At 40.7% G+C, this 20,150-nt stretch overlaps 1 protein-coding gene across 2 annotated transcripts in view; it reads right to left on the minus strand.

Annotated features, from left to right (window-relative positions):
- NR2E1 (nuclear receptor subfamily 2 group E member 1) overlaps positions 1-20,150 on the minus strand; it is a 48,657-nt gene that overhangs the window by 17,519 nt on the left and 10,988 nt on the right. Inside the window, exons 5-9 of one of the 2 annotated variants that reach the window (XM_055535272.1) lie at positions 19,527-19,673; positions 17,354-17,450; positions 16,817-16,966; positions 15,637-15,742; positions 11,309-11,583 (exon numbers count right to left, since the gene is read on the minus strand). In XM_055535272.1, the coding sequence (XP_055391247.1) occupies positions 11,421-11,583; positions 15,637-15,742; positions 16,817-16,966; positions 17,354-17,450; positions 19,527-19,673 (663 nt within the window). In that variant the 3' untranslated portion in view covers positions 11,309-11,420. Of the gene's footprint in view, positions 1-11,308; positions 11,584-15,636; positions 15,743-16,816; positions 16,967-17,353; positions 17,451-19,526; positions 19,674-20,150 lie in introns of those variants that run through there. The other variant, XM_055535273.1, reaches the window with a different exon arrangement.

The raw sequence follows: 20,150 nt of genomic DNA on the forward strand, positions 1-20,150 counted from the left end.
CCAGGAATCAAGCCCAGGTCTCCTGCATTGCAGGTGGATTCTTTACCAGCTAAGCCACGAGGGAAGCCCAAAAACACTGGAGTAGGTATCCTATCCCTTCTCCAGGGGATCTTCCTGACCCAGGAATTGAGCCGGGATCTCTCGCATCACAGGTGGATTCTTTACCAAATGAGCTATCAGGGAAGCCTGCAGAAAACCAAAGACCAAAAGAAAATCTTGAGTGAAGCCAGAAGGAAAGAGTAAGATAAAGGAGCGCTGGTTTGACAGCTTTTGATTGACAAAATTATCAAGGCCAGAGGTGGTGATATTTGATCATACCTGAGTTCTTAACCTGATGTCTGAATTTGGATAGGAAAAAAGGTTGCCTCTTTATATTTAGTTTTCTCTAACTGAAACGTAGTATTTTTTCATTATGAAAATAGGAGCAAACCAGAGTAGCAGTTAAGCATAACTTGTGATTGTCACCAATTTAAAAATGCAGATAAGTTATATCACATACAATGCTGCAGATCTTGAAATACTCTGTTTGAAAACTACTGTAGTGATTAGACCCATCCCGAGATCTTATTTAATGTGTTAAAGAAAGGCACATATTTTTCACAGGTTAAAAAAAATACTTGAATAAATGTATTTCAACAAATGGGTTTCTTTTTGTATTCCTATGTGTTTCATGCTTTTATCAACATCTGAGTAGGGATCTTTGGCACAAAAAGGTTAGGAACCCTCCGTATAAAAAATTTGGAACCCTCCTGTCACAGAACATGATTTGGATGCGCTTAAGACTGCATGGCATGGGATGGGTTCACCTGGTGGTCACACATGAGAGGGAGACTGGGAAACAACTAACCATTGATTGAGAGCTTAGGTTTCAGCCTGGGCTTTTCACATCTATCACCTCACTTAAACCTCAAAATGTTATCCTCGTTTTACCAAAAGAAGAGCTGAGACAGTATAAGTAATTTGTCCAAGGTCACATAGCCAGAAAAAAGGAACACTGGGATACATATCCAGGTCTTTCTGATTCTAAAGCTTGTGCCTGTGCAATGCTGTCTCCCATATGGATTGCACAGACTGTTGGCAGTCAGGCCAGGGCCCAGACCAGAACATCCTCCTTGACAGCTGGAGCCTCCGGCCTCCTGGGCAGCATTGTCCCTTGTGCTCACGCGGTTGCCTTGATGCCAGTGTTGTTATCAAAGAGACCAGTACAGGCAGAGACTCATTATTGTGATCTAAAAGAAAGCTAAACATTTTAAGAAAATTTGGTTATAAAACTGGAATGGTCATCCCTTCTTGGCACACGTAGACACTGCTGCTTTGTCATTACTTAGCTTTCTCGGTACATTTCCTTTCCTTTCTGGCTAGATTATACTTTAATCCAGTTGTTTTCATGTTCAGTAAATCCAAACCATGTTTAACCGGTTTATTCATGTGAAGAGTCTCTGAGGTGAAGAAAGTTTTGTCTTTTCAACCACACTGGGGATTTGCTGTCTTCTTTCTGCAAAGGGATTTTCCTGGACCTGTAATCTGAACACTTTGACCTGCTGGGGTTTTTTTTTTCCCCCACTATGAGCAAATTTGTTAGGCTTGACCCTTTGTGTGCTGGGGAGCAGAAACAATGGCCTTCTGTGAATATCCTCTCCTGAGGACAGTAGTGACTGAAGTTAGGAATGTTATTCATTTGCTATCACTTCTTCAGAGCCTTGCTGCTTCTGCCCATAGCAGCCACCCCATGTGCCTTGGCTGTACCCTTCAGAATGGACCCACATTCTGTTGGTAGCATTCTAGAGAAGTTTGTTCATGAATATTTTGGAAGTTGACAGTCTGACTTAAACTGAAGTAAACCGGTCTCTCAGACAACAGTCTGTGTTGGTGAAATGACAGGCCCTCATACGCAGTGTCTGGCAGGAGGCTAAATTGGCACACCCTTCACGGAAGGCAATTTGGCAATAAGTATCAAAACTATATGCCCAGGAATTTCACTTCCAGGAATTTATCTCACAGACATACTTTCTGTTTTGAGAAATGATATTTATACAATATAGATATTTTCTCTGTTTATTAATTAAATATCTCAAAACAAGCAACATTAGTTGTCTGATTGGGTGGACTGGGTGGATGCCCCAAGGATGAGGAGGTGAGAGGAAAAAGCTTTTTTATTTTGGAATAATTTCAGATCTACAGAAAAGCTGCAAAGGTAATACAAAGAGTTTCTATGTACCCCATCACTCAGTTTCCCCTTATCTTATATGACCAAAATGTTTTGTCAAAATTAAGAAGCCAACCTTGGTACATTACTATTAACTAAACTCCAAACTGACTTCCACCAGCTTTTCTACTAACATGCTTTCTGTCCCAGGATCCCACCCAGAACACCCAGTACATTTATTTGTCATGTCTCTCTAATCTCTTCTGCTCTGTGACATGTATACATACCATTTAGAACTTTTTGGATCTGTATCATATGACTATTAACTATTCAAGAGTAAGTAAAATTTTTAAATGAACTAGACTCATAAACTCATATGACATTAGAACTATAAGGAATCTTAGAAGCAATTCCATCCAAGCCTCTCATTTCTCAGATGCAGGAAGGCACTTGGCCAAGGCCTTCGCTAACAGCAGACCCAGAGCCCAGGCTAAAAACCAAGAGGTGAGCTGAGGACTAGTAGAAAGGGGATAAGCTTTAAAGTCACTCAGACTTGGCTTCAAATCCCAGCTCTGTATCCTTCGGCCAGCGCTCTCTTTTGTCTGGATTCTTTTGTTCAACATAACATTTTAAAATTCAATCATGTTGTGCATGTGTCAGTAATTTGCTTAAAAGACCAAACAAAGGAAAAAACAGTTCTTTAAGGGAGCAGTCATGATTTCTAAGAATTTGTTGAGAAAATGTGTTGGGACTTCTCTGATGGTAAGAGTCCACCTTCCAATGGGATGCAGGTTCAATCCCTGTTCAGGGAGCTAAGTTCCCACGTGTTTTGGGCCAACCCAGGTGCCGCAGCTAAGACTCAATGCAGCCAAATCAATAACTTTTTTTTTTTTTAAAGAAAATGTGTTTTCCATCCTTGGTCTCTGTTTTGCTGTTTGTTTTGTTTTGACCACACTATGCAGCTTACAGGATGTCAGTTCCCTAATCAGGTTCTGAATCTGGGCCATGGCAGTGACAGCCCAGAATCCTAACCACTAGGAAACCACCAAACTAGAGCTCTAGTTCTTATGCAGAAATATGACACCACTGGCCAGACTTTCTTCCCTTCCGGGGAGCATGCAAGCACATTGAGTCTTGGGGTCCCAGTACTGCCGAGGGGGCAGCACTTGGAAGGAGCCCTGGAAGATGAGTGAGAAGAAAAGTATCCTGATAAACACACTAACTCAGTAGACACATTCCGAAGCAGGGGACTGGTCTTTTATGTGGACTGCAAAATTCAGTTGTACAATCTGGGGAGCTTCTGGGTTCAGAGCAGCGGTGTGATCTGACTATTTTAGGCAGATGCAGCACCTGCCTAAGCCTATGGTGCTGGGACCACCTGCATCAGGATCGTCAAAATGCAGATGCCCAGGCCCCACCTCACACTTGCTGAATCCCAATCTCAAGAAGTGGGAACCAGGAAACTACATTTTAACATTTTCCATGGGTAATGTTAAACATTTTAACAATATTTCCATGTTGTTCCATATGATATAAACTTATTTTATTAAACATTTGGGTTAATAATTATCCAAAACAGTGAAAGAGGAAAACTATGGCATACTCCAAGTATCAGAATTATTATGCAAGCACCAAAAGGAATTCTGAAGTTTCACAGATACTCAAAGAATGCAATTGATAGAATGTTAAGAGTAGTGTCAGAATGGAAAATATGTTCACTGATTATGTTAAAATATATAGGTGTATATGTAAGAACTAGAAAAAAAGGTAAAAATAAAAATGGTGTAAGGGAGGTGGAATTATAGATAATTTTCCCCTCCAAATTTCTTGTATTACTATCAAATGAAAGTCACTTTTAATGTTATATTTAATTCAAAAATTACTACTCCTTCACCTCTGGCCCCCCTACATGTATGTATGAGATATTCCACTAGACACTGTGTGTAGCAGAAACTGAATCAGCCCCCTAATCCTCCCAAGAGGGAAAAGAGTCTCAGGGCCACCCTGATCACCAGCTCCCAGTATGCAGGAGGAAGCCTGGAGGCAATCTGGGTGGGGTGATGGGGCACAGAGTATGACTGCTCCATGCTCAGCTGCTGCTTATGGGGTTCCAAGGTATCTCTAAGGCTTCCCAGGTGGCACAGTGGTAAAGAATCTACCTTTACCCGGAGGCCCGGGTAAGCAGAAGACGTGGGTTCAATCCCTGGATCAGGAAGATCCCTGGAGGCAACCCACTCTAGTATTCTTGCTTGGAGAATCCCATGGACAGAGGAGCTTGGTGGGCTACAGTCCATAGGGTTGCAAAGAGTCAGATACGACTGAGTGACCAAGCACACACAAAAGGTATCTCTAAGCAAGGGTTTTACAGAGGAGGAATGTGTCAGTCCCTCAGGCTTGACAGCCTTAACCTCACTTCTGAACTACAGATAATCTTGACCGACTGCTCCTCCCTGACAAGACTCAAGTTGCCCAGTGTATAAAGAATCCACTGATCTTTCCTATTTCTCTCTTCAGAACCTGAAGAGACCTTCGTTTCAACTGCAGAGAGCCTGGGGTAGGCAAGGGGTAGCCTGAAGCACTGCTAGCAAAGAACTGGTTTCCTCCCTTTGATATTCAGGGCAGATGACGCTGGGAGCTTACTGACCCCTGGGGAGCTGGTCACAAAGAGCTGAAGGAGTCAGTTCAAGGAGGCATAGCCCTTCCCTGAACACCAGCTCTCCCCTCCTCCAGCCTGCTCACCGCCCCTGGATGCCCTGCTCCGAATCACAGGCTGCTGCCAATTACAAAAGCACTCTTAACTCTGTTTCACAGCCCCTTGATTGATAGCACTGGTGAGTGAAATTATAAGCCTTAATGATCACGTTAATTTCTGGGGAAAGGGAAGCGGTCAGAAGAGGTTCTCAATCATAAGCACCACAATCAGCTGGGTGAGTTCAATGACAGGCCAGAGCAGGGATAAAGGGGAAAGAATTAACTTTTTTAAAGGTCACCAGTGCGTAGGGGGAGCGCAACCAGGCATGAGGAACAAGGGACACAGATGATCTGGGACCCTGAACGTGACTCCAGCCTCAGGTCTCTCAACCAAAGACCACATCAGGGCTTCTCATTCTTAGCTCCACACTGGAATCATTGGGGAGTTTTCAAATACCTGGACCCTGCCTCAGAGATTTCGGTGTACTTGCTCTGGTGTGGATGCAGCCTAGGCCCTGGGCATTTAAAAGCTACCAAAGTGATTCTATGTGCAGCCAAGATTGAAAACTACTTGTCCAAATGAAAGGATTTGGTGAGCAAGTAGTCAAGGTTGAGCACCTTTGGAAATCCAATCAATCTCATTAGTTGGTGCCCCCAAAGAGGAAGGGAAATTAGGTATCATTAAGCCTAGTGCTCCTTTGCACAGATGAAAACACTGATGTGCAGAGAGGTTAACTGACTTGCCTGAGATCACATTGGTCATAACTAGAACCCAAGTCTCCTCACCCTGGCCAGCCCTGCTTCCACCAGGCTCATGGCTGGGTCAGTGTGAAGATACCCTGGATAACGCTTGTGGGACAAGAGCTGGGAGTTGTTCTCCAGCCTTCACAGTGGAGGACCCCAGGCCTCCACTGCCACTTGCTCAGCATCCTGGGACATACCCATTGAAGGACTTTAGAGATACTAGGGCACAGACAAAGCCTGACTCCTTGAGGATCAAACCTATGACTTTGGCTTCCTCAATACTTGACCCTACTCACAGTTTCCCAGCAGAACATTGCAACACTTTGGTACGTCAGAAAGATGCCCAGGCTATGTGGCAACATCCTGGTTTCTCCACTGGAGAGAAGGCCCTCTGCATATTGCTGACAAGCCCAGCTCAGCAGTGGCAGAAAACTCTGACCACCCTCCCTAATGGTTTATATGCAAGTCAGAAGTATTCAGAGAAAAAAAAAACAAAACACTTCATGTTCCAAAATGAGCTTCAAAAATCTAAAATCGTGATTTAAAAAACAGACTACATTAAAAAAAAAAAAAAAAGCCATTGTCATAAGGGTACTGGAACTACTCATAGAGAGTTATTATTATTCTTCAGTTTCCATAAATGATCTTTTTTTTCTTTTTTTTTTTTTACACAATCTCAGTTGCCTGACCAGGGATTGAACCTAGGCCACTGTAGTAAAAACCCAGAATCCTAACCACTAGACCATCAGGGATCTCCCTCCATAAGCGATTATAAAAAGTTATTGTAAAATGAATGATTTGAAAGTCTTAGAGCAGCTTCTTAGCAGCAGAAAGTGTCTGCCAAGTTCTTTCTATATTTTCATTTATCCAATGTCTCTCAGCCTTCATCATGATATGGGTACTGTCAAAAGTTCATATAAGTGGCCTGGACTGCAAAATTTAGGGGACCAAACTCTAACCATGGGTGCAAAGTGAAACCTACTTCATCAGTCCAGTAGCAGAGGCATATTCATAATTGAAACATATGTATTCTCTGTATTTTTCTAACAGCTTCTGAAGTGTTCATCAAGCCTGTCTGATTAAGCACTTTTAAATTCTGAGCAATGCAATGGGCTCTCTCACACCCTCTTGGCAGGAGTACAAATTGATGCAATGCTTTTGGAGAGCCATTTGGTTGTATGTATCAAAATTAAAAATGCATACAATCTTTTTGACCCAGAAATACCACTTCTAAGAATTTATCCTTCAGAAAAACCCCAAAAGTTCACAGAAGTGTACATAGAAGGATGGCACTTTGTAGTTTAATTTGTAGTTTAATTGCAGTAAAAAAACTGCAAGCAACCCAAGTCTACCAATAAGGAATTTGTTGGGTAAACTGTAGTGCATACAATGAAGTACTAGGCAGATGGTAACACGAATGAGGTAGAGCCGTATGTACCATCGGGAGAGACAGCCACACATACACAAGTAACTTTCAGAAAAGTAGACAGTTTCCTTTTTTTTTTCTGCTCTCTACCTTGTTTGTTTTCCCCCAGTTATATTTAGAAATAATTGACATACATCACTGTATAAGTTTAAGTTGCACAGCATGATGGTTTGATTTACATATACTATGAAATGATTACCACAATAGGTTTAGTTTAGTTAATATCTATCATCTCATAAATAAAAGAAAAAAGCAATTTTTAAATTTATAAATATTATGAGATGAAGACTTAGTACCTCCACCACTCCTCCTTCTTCTCCCCAAAATTTTATCATACTTTTAATTAGACCAATAATTAGCATTTGTATCATTATAACAATGTGAATATTGTTCCTTGTACGACCTATTAGAATACTGTGATTTTGTCCTTTCTTTTTATAAAACTGAGATATAAACAACACTATGTTAGATACAAGTGCAGAACACAGTGATTTGATATTTCCTTACATTACTAAACAATCTCCACAGAAGCTTTCTATTTTTATATAAATGATTAAAGACAGCAACCCCCATGCTGGTCTCTAGCCAGTGGGTTCAGTTCTTGTGCCCCTAAATTGTACTGAAATCTTGAACTGTAAGTGGTAAACTGGGAATCTCAATTCAGTTTCTAAACATCCTCCCCGTTCTCTTTCTTTTCCTGAGTCAAAGAACAACTAAAAGTAATTCAAACACAAATGTGAGACTCCATATCTAATTGTCATTGTATGCAAATACTACTTTAAGATGCTGCTGCTGCTGCTGCTGCTGCTAAGTCGCTTCAGTCGTGTCCGACTTTGTGCGACCCCATAGACGGCAGCCCACCAGGCCCCGCCGTCCCTGGGATTCTCCAGGCAAGAACACTGGAGTGGGTTGCCATTTCCTCCTCCAATGCATGAAAGTGAAAAGTGAAAGTGAAGTCGCTCAGTCGTGTCCGACTCTTAGTGACCCCGTGGACTGCAGCCTACCAGGCTCCTCTGTCCATGGGATTTTCCAGGCAAGATGACCCTCCTAGATTTAGAAAAAAAAGTTGTCAAAGGAGAAGCACTGAAGACTATTCTTTGACTGCTGTCATCACTGGACTGGGTTCATCTTCTCTTGCTTGTATATTCAAATTGCATATATTGAAATTGCATATCTGGAATTTGTATATTCCAAGACAACTGTGGCACCTCCCCCACAATACCAACCCTAAAGAATGTCTGCCTTAAAATCCAAGCAAGCAGTTCTTAAAGTATCCAGGCTGTATACAGCAGAGATTCCAAAATCCCAAAAGACATTGCTACTGGATTTTTAATTCTGGGCTTTGTCAAATATTGAAAGCAAGGGTTTTGTTCTGTTTTTAAACTATAGTTGATTTATGACAGCCAGGTTTGATTCTTCTTTGTAATGGCAGAGATGCCCCCAAACAAAGGCAGTTCCATTGGGAAATCAGTATTTTGTGGCATGTCACAGGAAACTTACTCCCTTTTAACTTTGCTGAGAATATTTCAAATAGATTAAAGCAGATTAGGACTGTAATAGCTTTTATTACAGGTCAGTGATTCCCTCCTCTTCCATGAGAAGCATATACTCCCGGCCCTTATGAGGTTGGGTTTGGCCATGTGTTTGTGTTTGGCTTTGACCTGTGGAAAGTGAACACATGTAATGGGAGCAGCAGCTTTAAATGTCTGCATGGTTTGGCTCAGCCCCTTGCATTTTCACACTCTGCCACACAAATAAGTTGCTCTAGAGAAGATGCTAGTCCAGAATGAAGAAACACTGGATCCCATTTGCACCCAAACTGTAGCCAGGTGCCCAGCCCAGCAGTCCCATGAACAAGAAATACAGGTTTGTTATTGGAAGTAATTCAGCATTATTGAAGTAAAAATTGACTATTATATGGATAAACAGCCTTGAATCCATTGCTATTCTTTATCAAATCCTGTCATTGATCTTATATTTGTTCCCAAGTCTCTTTTGTCTTATGAAATAGACCATTTCAGAAACATTTGAGGGAGGGTCATCTTGGTACCCTCCACCAATCCCACCCATTCCCAAAGGACACCACTATCATACCATACTCATGTTTGTTTTTAACATATGCTATACATTTGTATATCTATAAACATGGTGGAGTATTGTTCTATAGGTTGCAAAACTTGATATAAAAACCAATCTGTATGTATCCTCTGGAATTCACATACCACCACTCCCAACATCATATTCCAGATTTACCCATGTTATACATCAGCTCTAGTGCATTCACTTTAACTATTGTAACACCATCTGTATTTACTGCAGTGTGTCTATTCTCTACAATGTTGAAAAGAACATTCTTGTACACATTTTTTAGTATCTTGCTTTCCTTTAAGAGGAACTTCTCTTTCTCAGTGGAATCAGTGGACTAGGAATTGATGGCTGACTGAACTTCCACACATGCTATCTACCAGGTCAGTTTAATCAAGAGATGCAAGTATCTCTGCTCCAGACTCTTGCTGGAGATGCTGCCCAGGAGGAGCCCACAGTGCCCATGGTCTTCAGCACCTCAGATTTCCATCACGGGCTTCTGGATGTGGGACCAGTGCCCTGAGATTTGCTGAGAACATCTCAACTCACTTTCTACTGCTCCTTGCACGTCTTACTCACCAATATGGTTCTTCACACTTTATCTTTTTTATCATTAAATAATTCTTAAGTTCCTGGTCAGGACTGAAATGTTGGCAAGAGAGTTAGAAACAGAGGAGTAAGTGAATGAAGACTCTGTTAATCGGCCTCTTTCTTCCTCACACAGCAATTTTTCTAACAGATGCAATTACATTTGAAAGCGGCAGAGAATGTAATCTTATGTTTTATTTCTTTATTCATCGTTTTACAAATGGGATTCACTGTAAAAAGGAAATTGCCTTTGTGGTTCAGTTCTTCAGGCTGCAGTGCTCTGAGCTTCAGTTTTTACACCAGCTGCCACTGCTACCTTGTCTCTAGTGAATGAAGACCAGCCAGGGATGGAGGCTAAGAAACCAGGCAGAATTCATTTAAATTCAATATATTTTTTATTCTTTGTAAATACAATGAGTACAACCTTTTAACTTCACAAATCAGTTAATTCCACTTTGTACAAGGAAAGTTTTACTCATCCTATAATAGTCCAAGTGCTGAATATTTTCCCTCAGTGCTAGTACCTAATAAATCAAAATGTGAAAAGTACAGCAGCTATTTTTAAATGTTTGTTTCTACACTTCCGTAAGTAGAGATTCATACCAAAGGAGCAGCTTACAGTGTAGGACGAAGTGTGTGTGTGTGCATGTGCAGGCATTCAAAGCTTTACTAGAAACCAGTTTTCTGAAAGGCATTGAAGAGTCTCAGGCTGTTAGCAATGGATCAAGAAGCCTTTTAGCATCCATCTCCTTGAAATTCCTTCTGGTCTCATGTTTCTGTTCATTTACTATCTGGTGCGACTCACTGAAACATGAGTTTGGACCCCCACTGCCTTTGGTTTCAGCACTATGTTAATGGGACAGCAGTCTGCCTCACTCCATCACTCATCTCCACTTTATTTGGTTTTGCTGTTTTTATTCATCCTCCCTCGACTTGGGTTCTTTTAGTAAAGCTCTTCTAGTTTTGAGATGTTATCCAACCTGAAGTCGTGGTGAGAATCTCATTTTCGTCCACCAATTCCTTTGACAAGGTTGCCTGGCCTATGGTACTGAGAAGAAGGAGGAGGAGGAGAGGCGGGGAAGGGGAGAAGGAAGGGGAGAGAGAGAAGGGAAGGGGGAGGAGGAGGAAGCAAGAAAGAGAAAGGAAAAAGATAGAGAAAAAGCAAATCTCACAGCATAAGCTACCCTTCACATATTAATTCAGTTCTGAAGGCCACTTTATGATGCAGTACAATAGAAGGGAAACTTTTGATAAAACTTTTGATTTAAAACCTAACCATTATTTTTAAAATAAATTCTTCACCATAAAATAGTTCTGAAGGCTGCTGTATGATGTTATACACAGAGCTATATTTGGTTACCCAACTTTATATGCTAAAAGGGAAAACAAAGTTCTACTTATGTTTCAGCTATTGGTAGTTAGCCTGATCTTCCAGGTAAGAGGCAGAATGGCATGGCCTGTGGCAACCCCAAATTCGGCCCCCTCCCAGGGCATGGCAGCAGTGAGTCCTCTCTGCTCAGGCAGTCCTTCTACACCCTTTTCCTTCCAGGCCGCCCTACCCTGGGTGAGGCAGCAGGTCAGAGCTACTGAAATCGTTTCGTGTCAATTGACATTTCTTTTCTGAAGGCTACACATTCCCAGATTTATGCTTCCTGAAGGGTTTGTTAGTTGAGGTTTGTTCTCCATGGGTAGAAGTTCATCAGATACTGTCCCATCCTGAAAAGTGGGGACTTGGAGAGCTTAGATATCACTGGATTTGTACATATCTGAAAGCAGTCTTGTAATTGGCACATTGCCGATGGTTTTTTTGAAAAACACTTCCTCTATGGTTGATGGGCTAATAGAACGTAAAGCTGGCAAAAGTAACAGGAGTTTTCCAAAACGACAAGGTTGAGTGGGGTATCTGGAATAGGAGAAGCCATGAAAGCAAGGTAAGATCCATCACGAACAGGCTTAATATCTGTCCTTGAACACACATCATCTTCAGCATAACTTCCTGACTGAGCCTCTTTAATAACATACTACAGGGTCCTATCCAGGCAGTACTGTCCCTATTCGGCAGGTGGAATAACAGGCACAGAGAACATAATGACGCTGCCAAAAGCACATGGTGACAGTCTCATCATTAGCACAGGGTTTGCATTTTATTTGGGAAAAAAATTTTTTTAAGAAATATGGTACTCAATTTAGACCAAATAATAAACTTAAGGTTGCTAGTATAGACACCAACCACTAGTACTGATGTAAAAACTAGTGACAACATCCACATTTTCTGATTCTCAAGACTCCTTCACCAGGCTATTTCCCTCAAATGAAATGGATTCTTTTTCCGAGCAATTATCCAAATTATTATTCAGGCACTATACTTAGTCACTCTCAGGAATAATTCCATCTTTATTACACTGCAAATTAAAGACTAAGCTCTGTTGCATGGCAGTGCCACCCAACTTTCATGTCAATGAAATTGGCATATAATTAAAGATGTGAGAAATTGCTGAACAATTTCCTCTCTTGATGTCCAACATATATCTGTACTCAGATGTGCAAGTTCAATCTTCTGCTGCTTTTAGATGCCTGTAAGCCACCTCCTCACTGCAGCTCGGATGCTTCTTCAGTCTATAGCTTGGAATCAGGTTACCAATACAGGAGGGCTCCATGCACTGACACAAACCACCCAAAAGACTGACTCAGCCAGGTTCAACTCATGGCTGGCCACAAGTGCTAGAAACTGACAGATACCATATCCTACATAGGAGTTAGGTAACCGAACATTGAGTTTAAATGCCCAATAACCCCACTGTGCAAACAGAGACCAGGGGAACAACTTTCATGCTTGTCTCTAAGTTTTGAGCACAAGAGAGTCCCTCTCTTCAACCTGATACTAGGCTGACAATTCATTCTGGGCCTCTGAGGATCTCATTTGGCTCTTTCACTGCCTGGCCAGACTACATTTAATGATGTGAAATGGACATGGTGGAGCCTCCCCACAGGAGAAAAACAACAACAACAACACATAAATCGCATTTGCTCTCCTTGCTGAAAGCATCTCCTATGTTTCCTGGAAAGTAGAGGAAGACCCATGTTTCCCTTTCACCTTGGCCACTTACTCTCAACAACTCTGTTTCCTTTCCCTGGCAGGAAGAGGAGAGAAGCCCCCTGCAGTGGGTGGGAAGCAGTGGTGGCCTAGACAAGCCCCCATCTTGTCTGCAGCAACCACTCCACGTGCTGATGTTTCCCCCAGTGAGAAAACACTGGGAAATAATGACAGAAAGGATGGCTTTTGGAGACTTCATAGACAATTAACTCTTGATTTTCTGTGAGTAGATTATCCACTCACCTACTCACCCACTTCTTTTATCCTCTAATTAGGAAGAGGCTGGTTAGTCAGTCAACACAAATTAAGTGTTTATTATATGTGGAGCACTGTACTACCCAGAAACAACAACCATGTGTATGTGTGTGTGTGAGACAGAGACAGAGAGAGAAAGAAAGAGGCTCTCTGACTGCTCAAAATTATTTTGTAGAATATCTAGGCCCCTGACTCCAACCATCAGCATACATAACTGGAAGTTTTCTTGTTTCAAGTGTAACTGTTCTGTATCTGTCACAGATCCATGTATTTGATTGTCAGCTATATAGTTTATTATATATAACTAAATTGTTCATTATTATATATGGTTATTACACATAGTTATGTATAGTTTGTGTGAAATGCCAATTTCTAGCCCTCTCCTTATGTCCTAGATTATTAGAGAAATCACTTACAGGGCTGTAACAATTAGGTCAGTTTGCAGGTTTAACAATTAATGCACAATTAGCTCAGTTTGCAACATTAACTTTTCATTTAGATTTCAGATTTTTCTAGACAGGAAAGTGCTAGAGGAGAATGTTCACTGACTTGAAGGAGCTAAGAAGTAAGGTATAGTTAGTTTTGTCACATTTATGACTCTAGACATTAATATTAAATTATAGCTCTAGCTGATATCATGAAATACAAAGCTTATGTCAAAGTAGATGTGTTCCTTCCCTTAATAATTTCTTTGTTTTGAGGGTAAGGGAGAAGTAGTATACTCATCATTTTTCCAAAATAGACTTCTGTTAATTTGTGGTTTAATGCTCTCGTGCGTGCTAAGTCACTTCAGTCATGTCTGACTCTGTGCGACTCTATAGATTGACTATAGCCCCCCCAGGCTCCTCTGTAATGGGATTCTCTAGGCAAGTATACTGGAGCAGATTTCCATGCCCTCCACGAGGGGGTCTTCCCGACGTAGGGATAGAACCTACTTCTGTTACATCTCCTGAATTGGCAGGCAGGTTCTTTACCACTAGTACCACCTGGGAAGCCCTTAACTCTCTCAAGTCATCCTAAAAGCAGCTCTCGAAATGTCAGGTTCTCTCAGACTCTCCTTACTCCCTCTCTGGCACCTCCCCTGCCACCTCTACCAGCCCTTTCTCTGGCTCCTGTTGGTCACCTTCTCCCCTGCTGGAATCCAAGGACCAGCTCACCTGTCTTCTACACCCACCAGACTTTCCAGATTTTTTTCCTACTCCATCCAACTAGAATTCATCTCTCTCACTCCCCACTTTGCTTTTTCTCTTCCCTGGTCTGATGAACACTTCTGCCTACTTCCTGCAATGATAATGGACAGTCCTTTCTCATGTCCCACAGTGTTCACGAGCCACCCTACAAAAACCAAGGACTCAGCAAGGGCTGAATCAATACCTAGTGTCATATTCTTCCGGGGTGATGTTCTTTATACCTTAAAGACTCTAAGTCAGAGGTCAGTTATGTTATACAAGTTAGTTTTTAATGGGGGAAAAAGTGTCCAAATTATGTACTGCTCCATTTTATAATTCTGAACAAGTCTTAAGTGCTTACTATATACATTCTAAAATTTAATGTGGATTTTAAATTTAAAAGCCATGGGACTTTAGTTTGGAAAAACATATACATGCACTATCACACATCACAGTTTCAGTGATATTCCATGGTCAGGGAACAGTTGTTGTTGTTTTTAAACTCACATTTTACAAATTTATTTGTTTATATACTCCCTCTACTTTCAGGGAAAATCACAACATGCTGGGTTGTAAGGTACATGGTAAGCACTCAATAGATACTGGTTGCTGTCAGCTACTAAAGATCTGCTGTGCACCCTAAAGCTTTCAGGAATAGGAGTTCTGAATGTGACCTTCAACGACTCTGGGACAGGGAACAGTTTTACTTATTAGTATTCAAAAGGGGATTTATAAAGAAATAAGGTGATCTTTCCAGAAGTGGTATCATCCCAAATGAATACAGGTGACTCAGGGTTTCTCTGACCCCCTTTAGTAACGAAAGTATTAGTGCCCTCTACCCATTTGATATAGTTACTCCCAGCAGAGTGTCTGTGGGTGATGCTGAGATGATAGAGACAGGTTCCCATGGGCTTCCCTTCAAGATCAATCTAGAGAATAAAAAAGAATAGCAACTGTATTCTAACCTCAGATCTACTGCAGTCCTAACTTAGTAAACTAGCAAGGTTCCATTGCTCTTTTAAAAGCCTTGCGTTTTTCATATGAAAATGGAAACAGAAGGTCTACAGACCTTGTGGTGGATTTGCTTGTTTGGTGGGCCAGGAGGAGCACTGCCGGAACCCCAGTGACTGAGAGTTTCTACAGACAGCCAATGGGTGATACGCATTCACCTAGATGTGTTCAGCTATATTGATGGATCAACTTGTTCATCTGGGACAAGAGTAAGGTGTCTGGCAGTGCTTTCACTTTGATAACCTAATTTGATTTGCTTCTCTCCCCTACCCTTAGATATAGATGAGGGCATAGATTCTAACTAAATTAACTAGCTTGGCAACAGGATAATTAGTCGCAGTGTTTGAACTGGCTTTTTACTGCCTGCTCACGCATTCACAATGGAAACAATTTTCTTAAGTACATGTTCAAGGCAAACAAGGGTCACCTGGTATGGATGTAGCTGTTGAGAGTTAGCTGAGCCTCGTCTTGAAGAGCTGCAATGGCGGCAGCATTCCGGAAACTTCTCAGTTCAGAACCACTGTGTGTAGGAACTAGAAATGAAGACCAGGAAATTGTGAGAAGCAGCACAGGAATGCAGATGGGGAAAACACTCTCTGGAAGTGGATAGTCAACAAGCAGGTCCAATGGAGTCAGACTAAGAGTATCAGCTCTCTTGAAAACCATCACCTCTCTTTTGGACTTGGAGATGGATGAGAGTGAGTACATCATGAGAAGCACTGGACTGGATGAAGCACAAGCTGGAATCAAGATTGCCAGGAGAAATATCAATAACCTCAGATATGCAGATTACACCACCCTTATGGCAGAAAGTGAAGAACTAAAGAGCTTCATGATGAAAGTGAAAGAGGAGAGTGAAAAAGCTGGCTTAAAACTCAACATTCAGAAAACTAAGATCATGGCATTTGGCCCCATCACTTCATGGCAAATAGATGGGGAAGCAGTGGAAACAGTGAGAGACTTTATTTTGGGGGGCTCCAAAATCACTGGAGATGGTGACTGCAGCCATGAAATTAAAAGATGTTTACAACTTGGAAGAAAAGTTATGATCAACCTAGACAGCATATTAAAAAGCAGAGACATTACTTTGCCAACAAAGGTCCATCTAGTCAAAGCTATGGTTTTTCCAGTAGTCATGTATGGATGTGAGAGTTGGACTATAAAGAAAGCTGAGCGCCAAAGAATTGGTGCTTTTGAACTGTGTAGAGAAGACTCCTGAGAGTCTCCTGGACTGCAAGAAGATCCAGCTAGTCCATCCTAAAAGAAATCAGTCCTGAATATTCATTGGAAGGACTGATGCTAAAGCTGAAACTCTAATACTTTGGCCACCTGATGTGAAGAACTGACTCATTTGAGAAGACCCTGATGCTGGGAAAGATTGAAGGTGGGAGGAGAAGGGGACGACAGGGGATGAGATGGTTGGATGGCATCACTGACTGAATGGACATGAGTTTGAGTGAGCTCTGGGAGTTGGTGATAGACAGGGAGACCTGGTGTACTGCAGTCCATGGGGTCACAAGGGTTCGGACACAACTGAGCAACTGAACTGAACTGAGTTAGTGAGATGGCAAAACTGGAAGAAAAGACAACAGTTTGTATCTGCTTACCAGCTTTGAAAGTGACGATGCATTTTAGACAGGCAAATTCGGTAGCATCTAACCGGAGTTGTCTAAACCGCGCCACCACCTCTTGTAAAGCCTGTATTTCAGATATGATCTTGTTCAGCTTCTGGGAATCTGTGTTGTCACCATTCATGCCTAGAATAAAAATATGCAATAAATGCTCTAACATGAAGGCATTTTCATGATTTAATATTGATTTTTGACAAAATCCTGCATATCAATATCTATTCAATTGTCACTCTAAGATATCTGATTCTATGTAAACTGGCTATATTGTATGAAAGTTAATATAAAATCTTCTCTTGGATAATAACAAACACAGTAATTTGCATTTAAATAACAATGCAAGCAGTCATGAATACAACAAAACAACATTATTTGCATTTAAATATAGATTTATAAATGACAGGTATACTCTATTGTTCAGCAGGAATTTGTTATTCTTTACATGTTGTTCTTTTTTCAGTAATGTATTTTTATGGTAATTTCTACAACAAAGTCATTAAATTGTGCAATTCTTACCAGATACAGCCAGTAGAGTGTTAGCATCAACCGGAATGGCCCATTGTGCTATTCCTAGAACAAACAGTTCTCTCCAAGCATCTTCCAAAAGCATCAGCTGTCATACAATAGATGTATAATATAATATAGTGTGTAATTTATAAATTTATAAACAATTTCAATATGTAAATTTCTATCATTTTAAAAAGTGTTTTAAATGCCTGGTAGTTTTTCCTCTGAATATTTTAGCTTTCCCTTATTTTCTCATATTTTCCTTTTTAAAAGGTGTCTATACTTGCACATGCACTCGAGAGTCAGTCACTCCAATTTCCCCAATTTTGCTTCCCTTGGAAAAGGGTTTACCCTTCTTGTCCTTGCATCCATTTGTTCCTGACTACCTAGAAACTTCATGGGTGACCCAGGCCCTATGAAATGCCAACAACAGGTCAGCAGGCAGATTCCTCGCATAGAAAATGTTGATATTATCAGGGTTGAGGATTCCAGACTAAGCATGCTGATGTGGGCCCCCATCTCCCTGGAGGGTTGAGGGGGCTGGGCTGGGAGAATGATCACTAATTCCCAAGAGGCATGCAGGGAAATCAGGGTGTAATTATGTTAATTGGGTTTTGCTGAGTTTACCTCATCTCACTGCCTGATTTTTCTGAGACTCATAAGTGGACAGCATCAAGGTGCTTGTCATTTTCATTCTATTGAAATGTGCTACTGAATATTTAAAATGAAAATCTGGCTCCTTTTCCAAATTAATATACTGGATTCCACTTCACTGCAGTTTGCTTGTTGAAGGGTTTCCACTGAAGGGCTAAGTGGCAGATAGTAAGTAAATTTTGTTTGGATTAAGGAGTCTACAAATACTTGTTTTGAGAAAAAATAGCCAACTTACAGACAGACAGACAGACAGACACACACACACAGAGCAAATGGTCAGAGTCTACAAGTAAATCTGGTCAAAGATAAAAACTAACCATCTTGAAAAAATCTGTTTTTGAAAAATCTCTCCAAAACCAGTAATCCTGGATGATTTATGTGAGAGGATTTCCTTCTGAGTGCTAAGAGCTGAATTGTGAAGGCTTGTAACCAAAATCACAATTAGACCGAAGGGTTTAATTTTCAAAATGCTTTATTTTCAGCTTTATTGCATTAAGTACAGAAAATAATACTTTCAAAATGCAAGGTAAACAATGTCTAATTCTAACCATGTCTGAAAGTCCAGGCCACAAAAGAAAGCATATCCCATGCTAGAAGATTAAATGTTTTGAGCACATTGCCAGGTCTCTCTGTAGGAAACATACTTCATATTAAGGGACACTATTATGCTTTAATTAGGTATAAAATGAATTAAAGAAACAAATCCTTTGCTTTTGGAACTACTTATTAGCCTTTTGGGAAATTTGTCATTAATTTCCATGAATGTACTGGTAACAGCCAATTTTTGTGAATACTTCATTTTCTTTCTTTCCCTTAAGGATAGAAAAATTATGGCAGAAGCCATTTATGATATTCCTAACAATAAAACTTCTGAGTTTTGGTATGACACAATTTTAACAGCACATAATTTTTTTCTCCCTCTTACTGTCATTTACAATCACAGGATTATGCACCAGACCTATTTGTTCACAAAATCTCTAAAAGCATTTAAAGAATCAAGGGAGCTGTGCAACACACCCTTTAATCCTTCATGCTGATACATCAGTGGCCAAAACTATGAGCATCATAATGAAAAATAAAAGCTGCAAATATAAAATGAGACTAGTTCTCAAAATCTAACCAGGGAATACTCTCATCACCTTCTATTTCTCTCAGTTCCAGTGTTCTTAAAAAAACACTGCTTTATTAACAATTTAAAAAATCATTAAGATTTATGATTTTTAAAATTTGTGATTAAATTTGATGTTCCAATTAAACTAAAAAAGAAAATGATCTTGTATATTTGTTTCTTGCAGATCATATCCAACTTTCCTGAAATAACACAATTACACTTCTTAGTAAGGATTCCATAGCTAGATATTTTGAAGCCATAGCAAGAAGCTAAGAAAAATCACTTTCTCACTGCTGTTAAGAATGGATGCCTGGTTCTGGTGATTTATCCAAGTAGCATTTAGTTTCATAAGGCTAACAACTGTTGCTTCTTTCCCAACCCTCTTCCCCCAAGAGCTCAGTGCCCTCTTGGTCCTACCTGGTCTTGCAAAGATAGCGTGGAGAAAGCTGGCACACTCTTCGCCCACTTGATGCTCATAAATAGAAGCCTGGCAGCTGATTCACACACTGACTCTGTGGCCACTTCATAGAGATACATTGGGGTCCCATTCACTTCATGGGGATACTGGGTGGGGAAGAAAGAGAAAAATCAGGGAGTAAGGAAACAACAGCTCTGCAAGAAGAGCCACTGTTAAAGTTTTCTAATTAGACCAAGGAAGGAGACAGGAACACCTATAGAGTCTGGGAAATAATAATTATTGGGAGAGGCTCATTCCACTCTTTGGCAGCCTTTTCCATCAAGAGGGGCATGTGGCTTTTCTATCCTCTGCAGCAAATTTTCCTCAGGCTGAGCCAAGTGCCAGGCCTGTCTCCCAGTTTAGACAAGAGCTTCTTGCATTTGAGTAAATAAAAATAGATGTGGAAAAAAGTATAAATTAATAGGCATCCCAAACACAAATATGCATATGAGTATTTTTAGAAAGGATTAGTATATTATGGAAATATTTCAATTAGACATCTTAATCATTCACAGAGCATTCCCATTCATAACTGACAACATATTCATACCACTACTTTCCCAAGCTTATTATACACATCAAGG

The sequence above is a fragment of the Bubalus kerabau genome, chromosome 9 (genome assembly GCF_029407905.1).
Source record: "Bubalus kerabau isolate K-KA32 ecotype Philippines breed swamp buffalo chromosome 9, PCC_UOA_SB_1v2, whole genome shotgun sequence".
Lineage (NCBI taxonomy): Eukaryota > Metazoa > Chordata > Mammalia > Artiodactyla > Bovidae > Bubalus > Bubalus kerabau.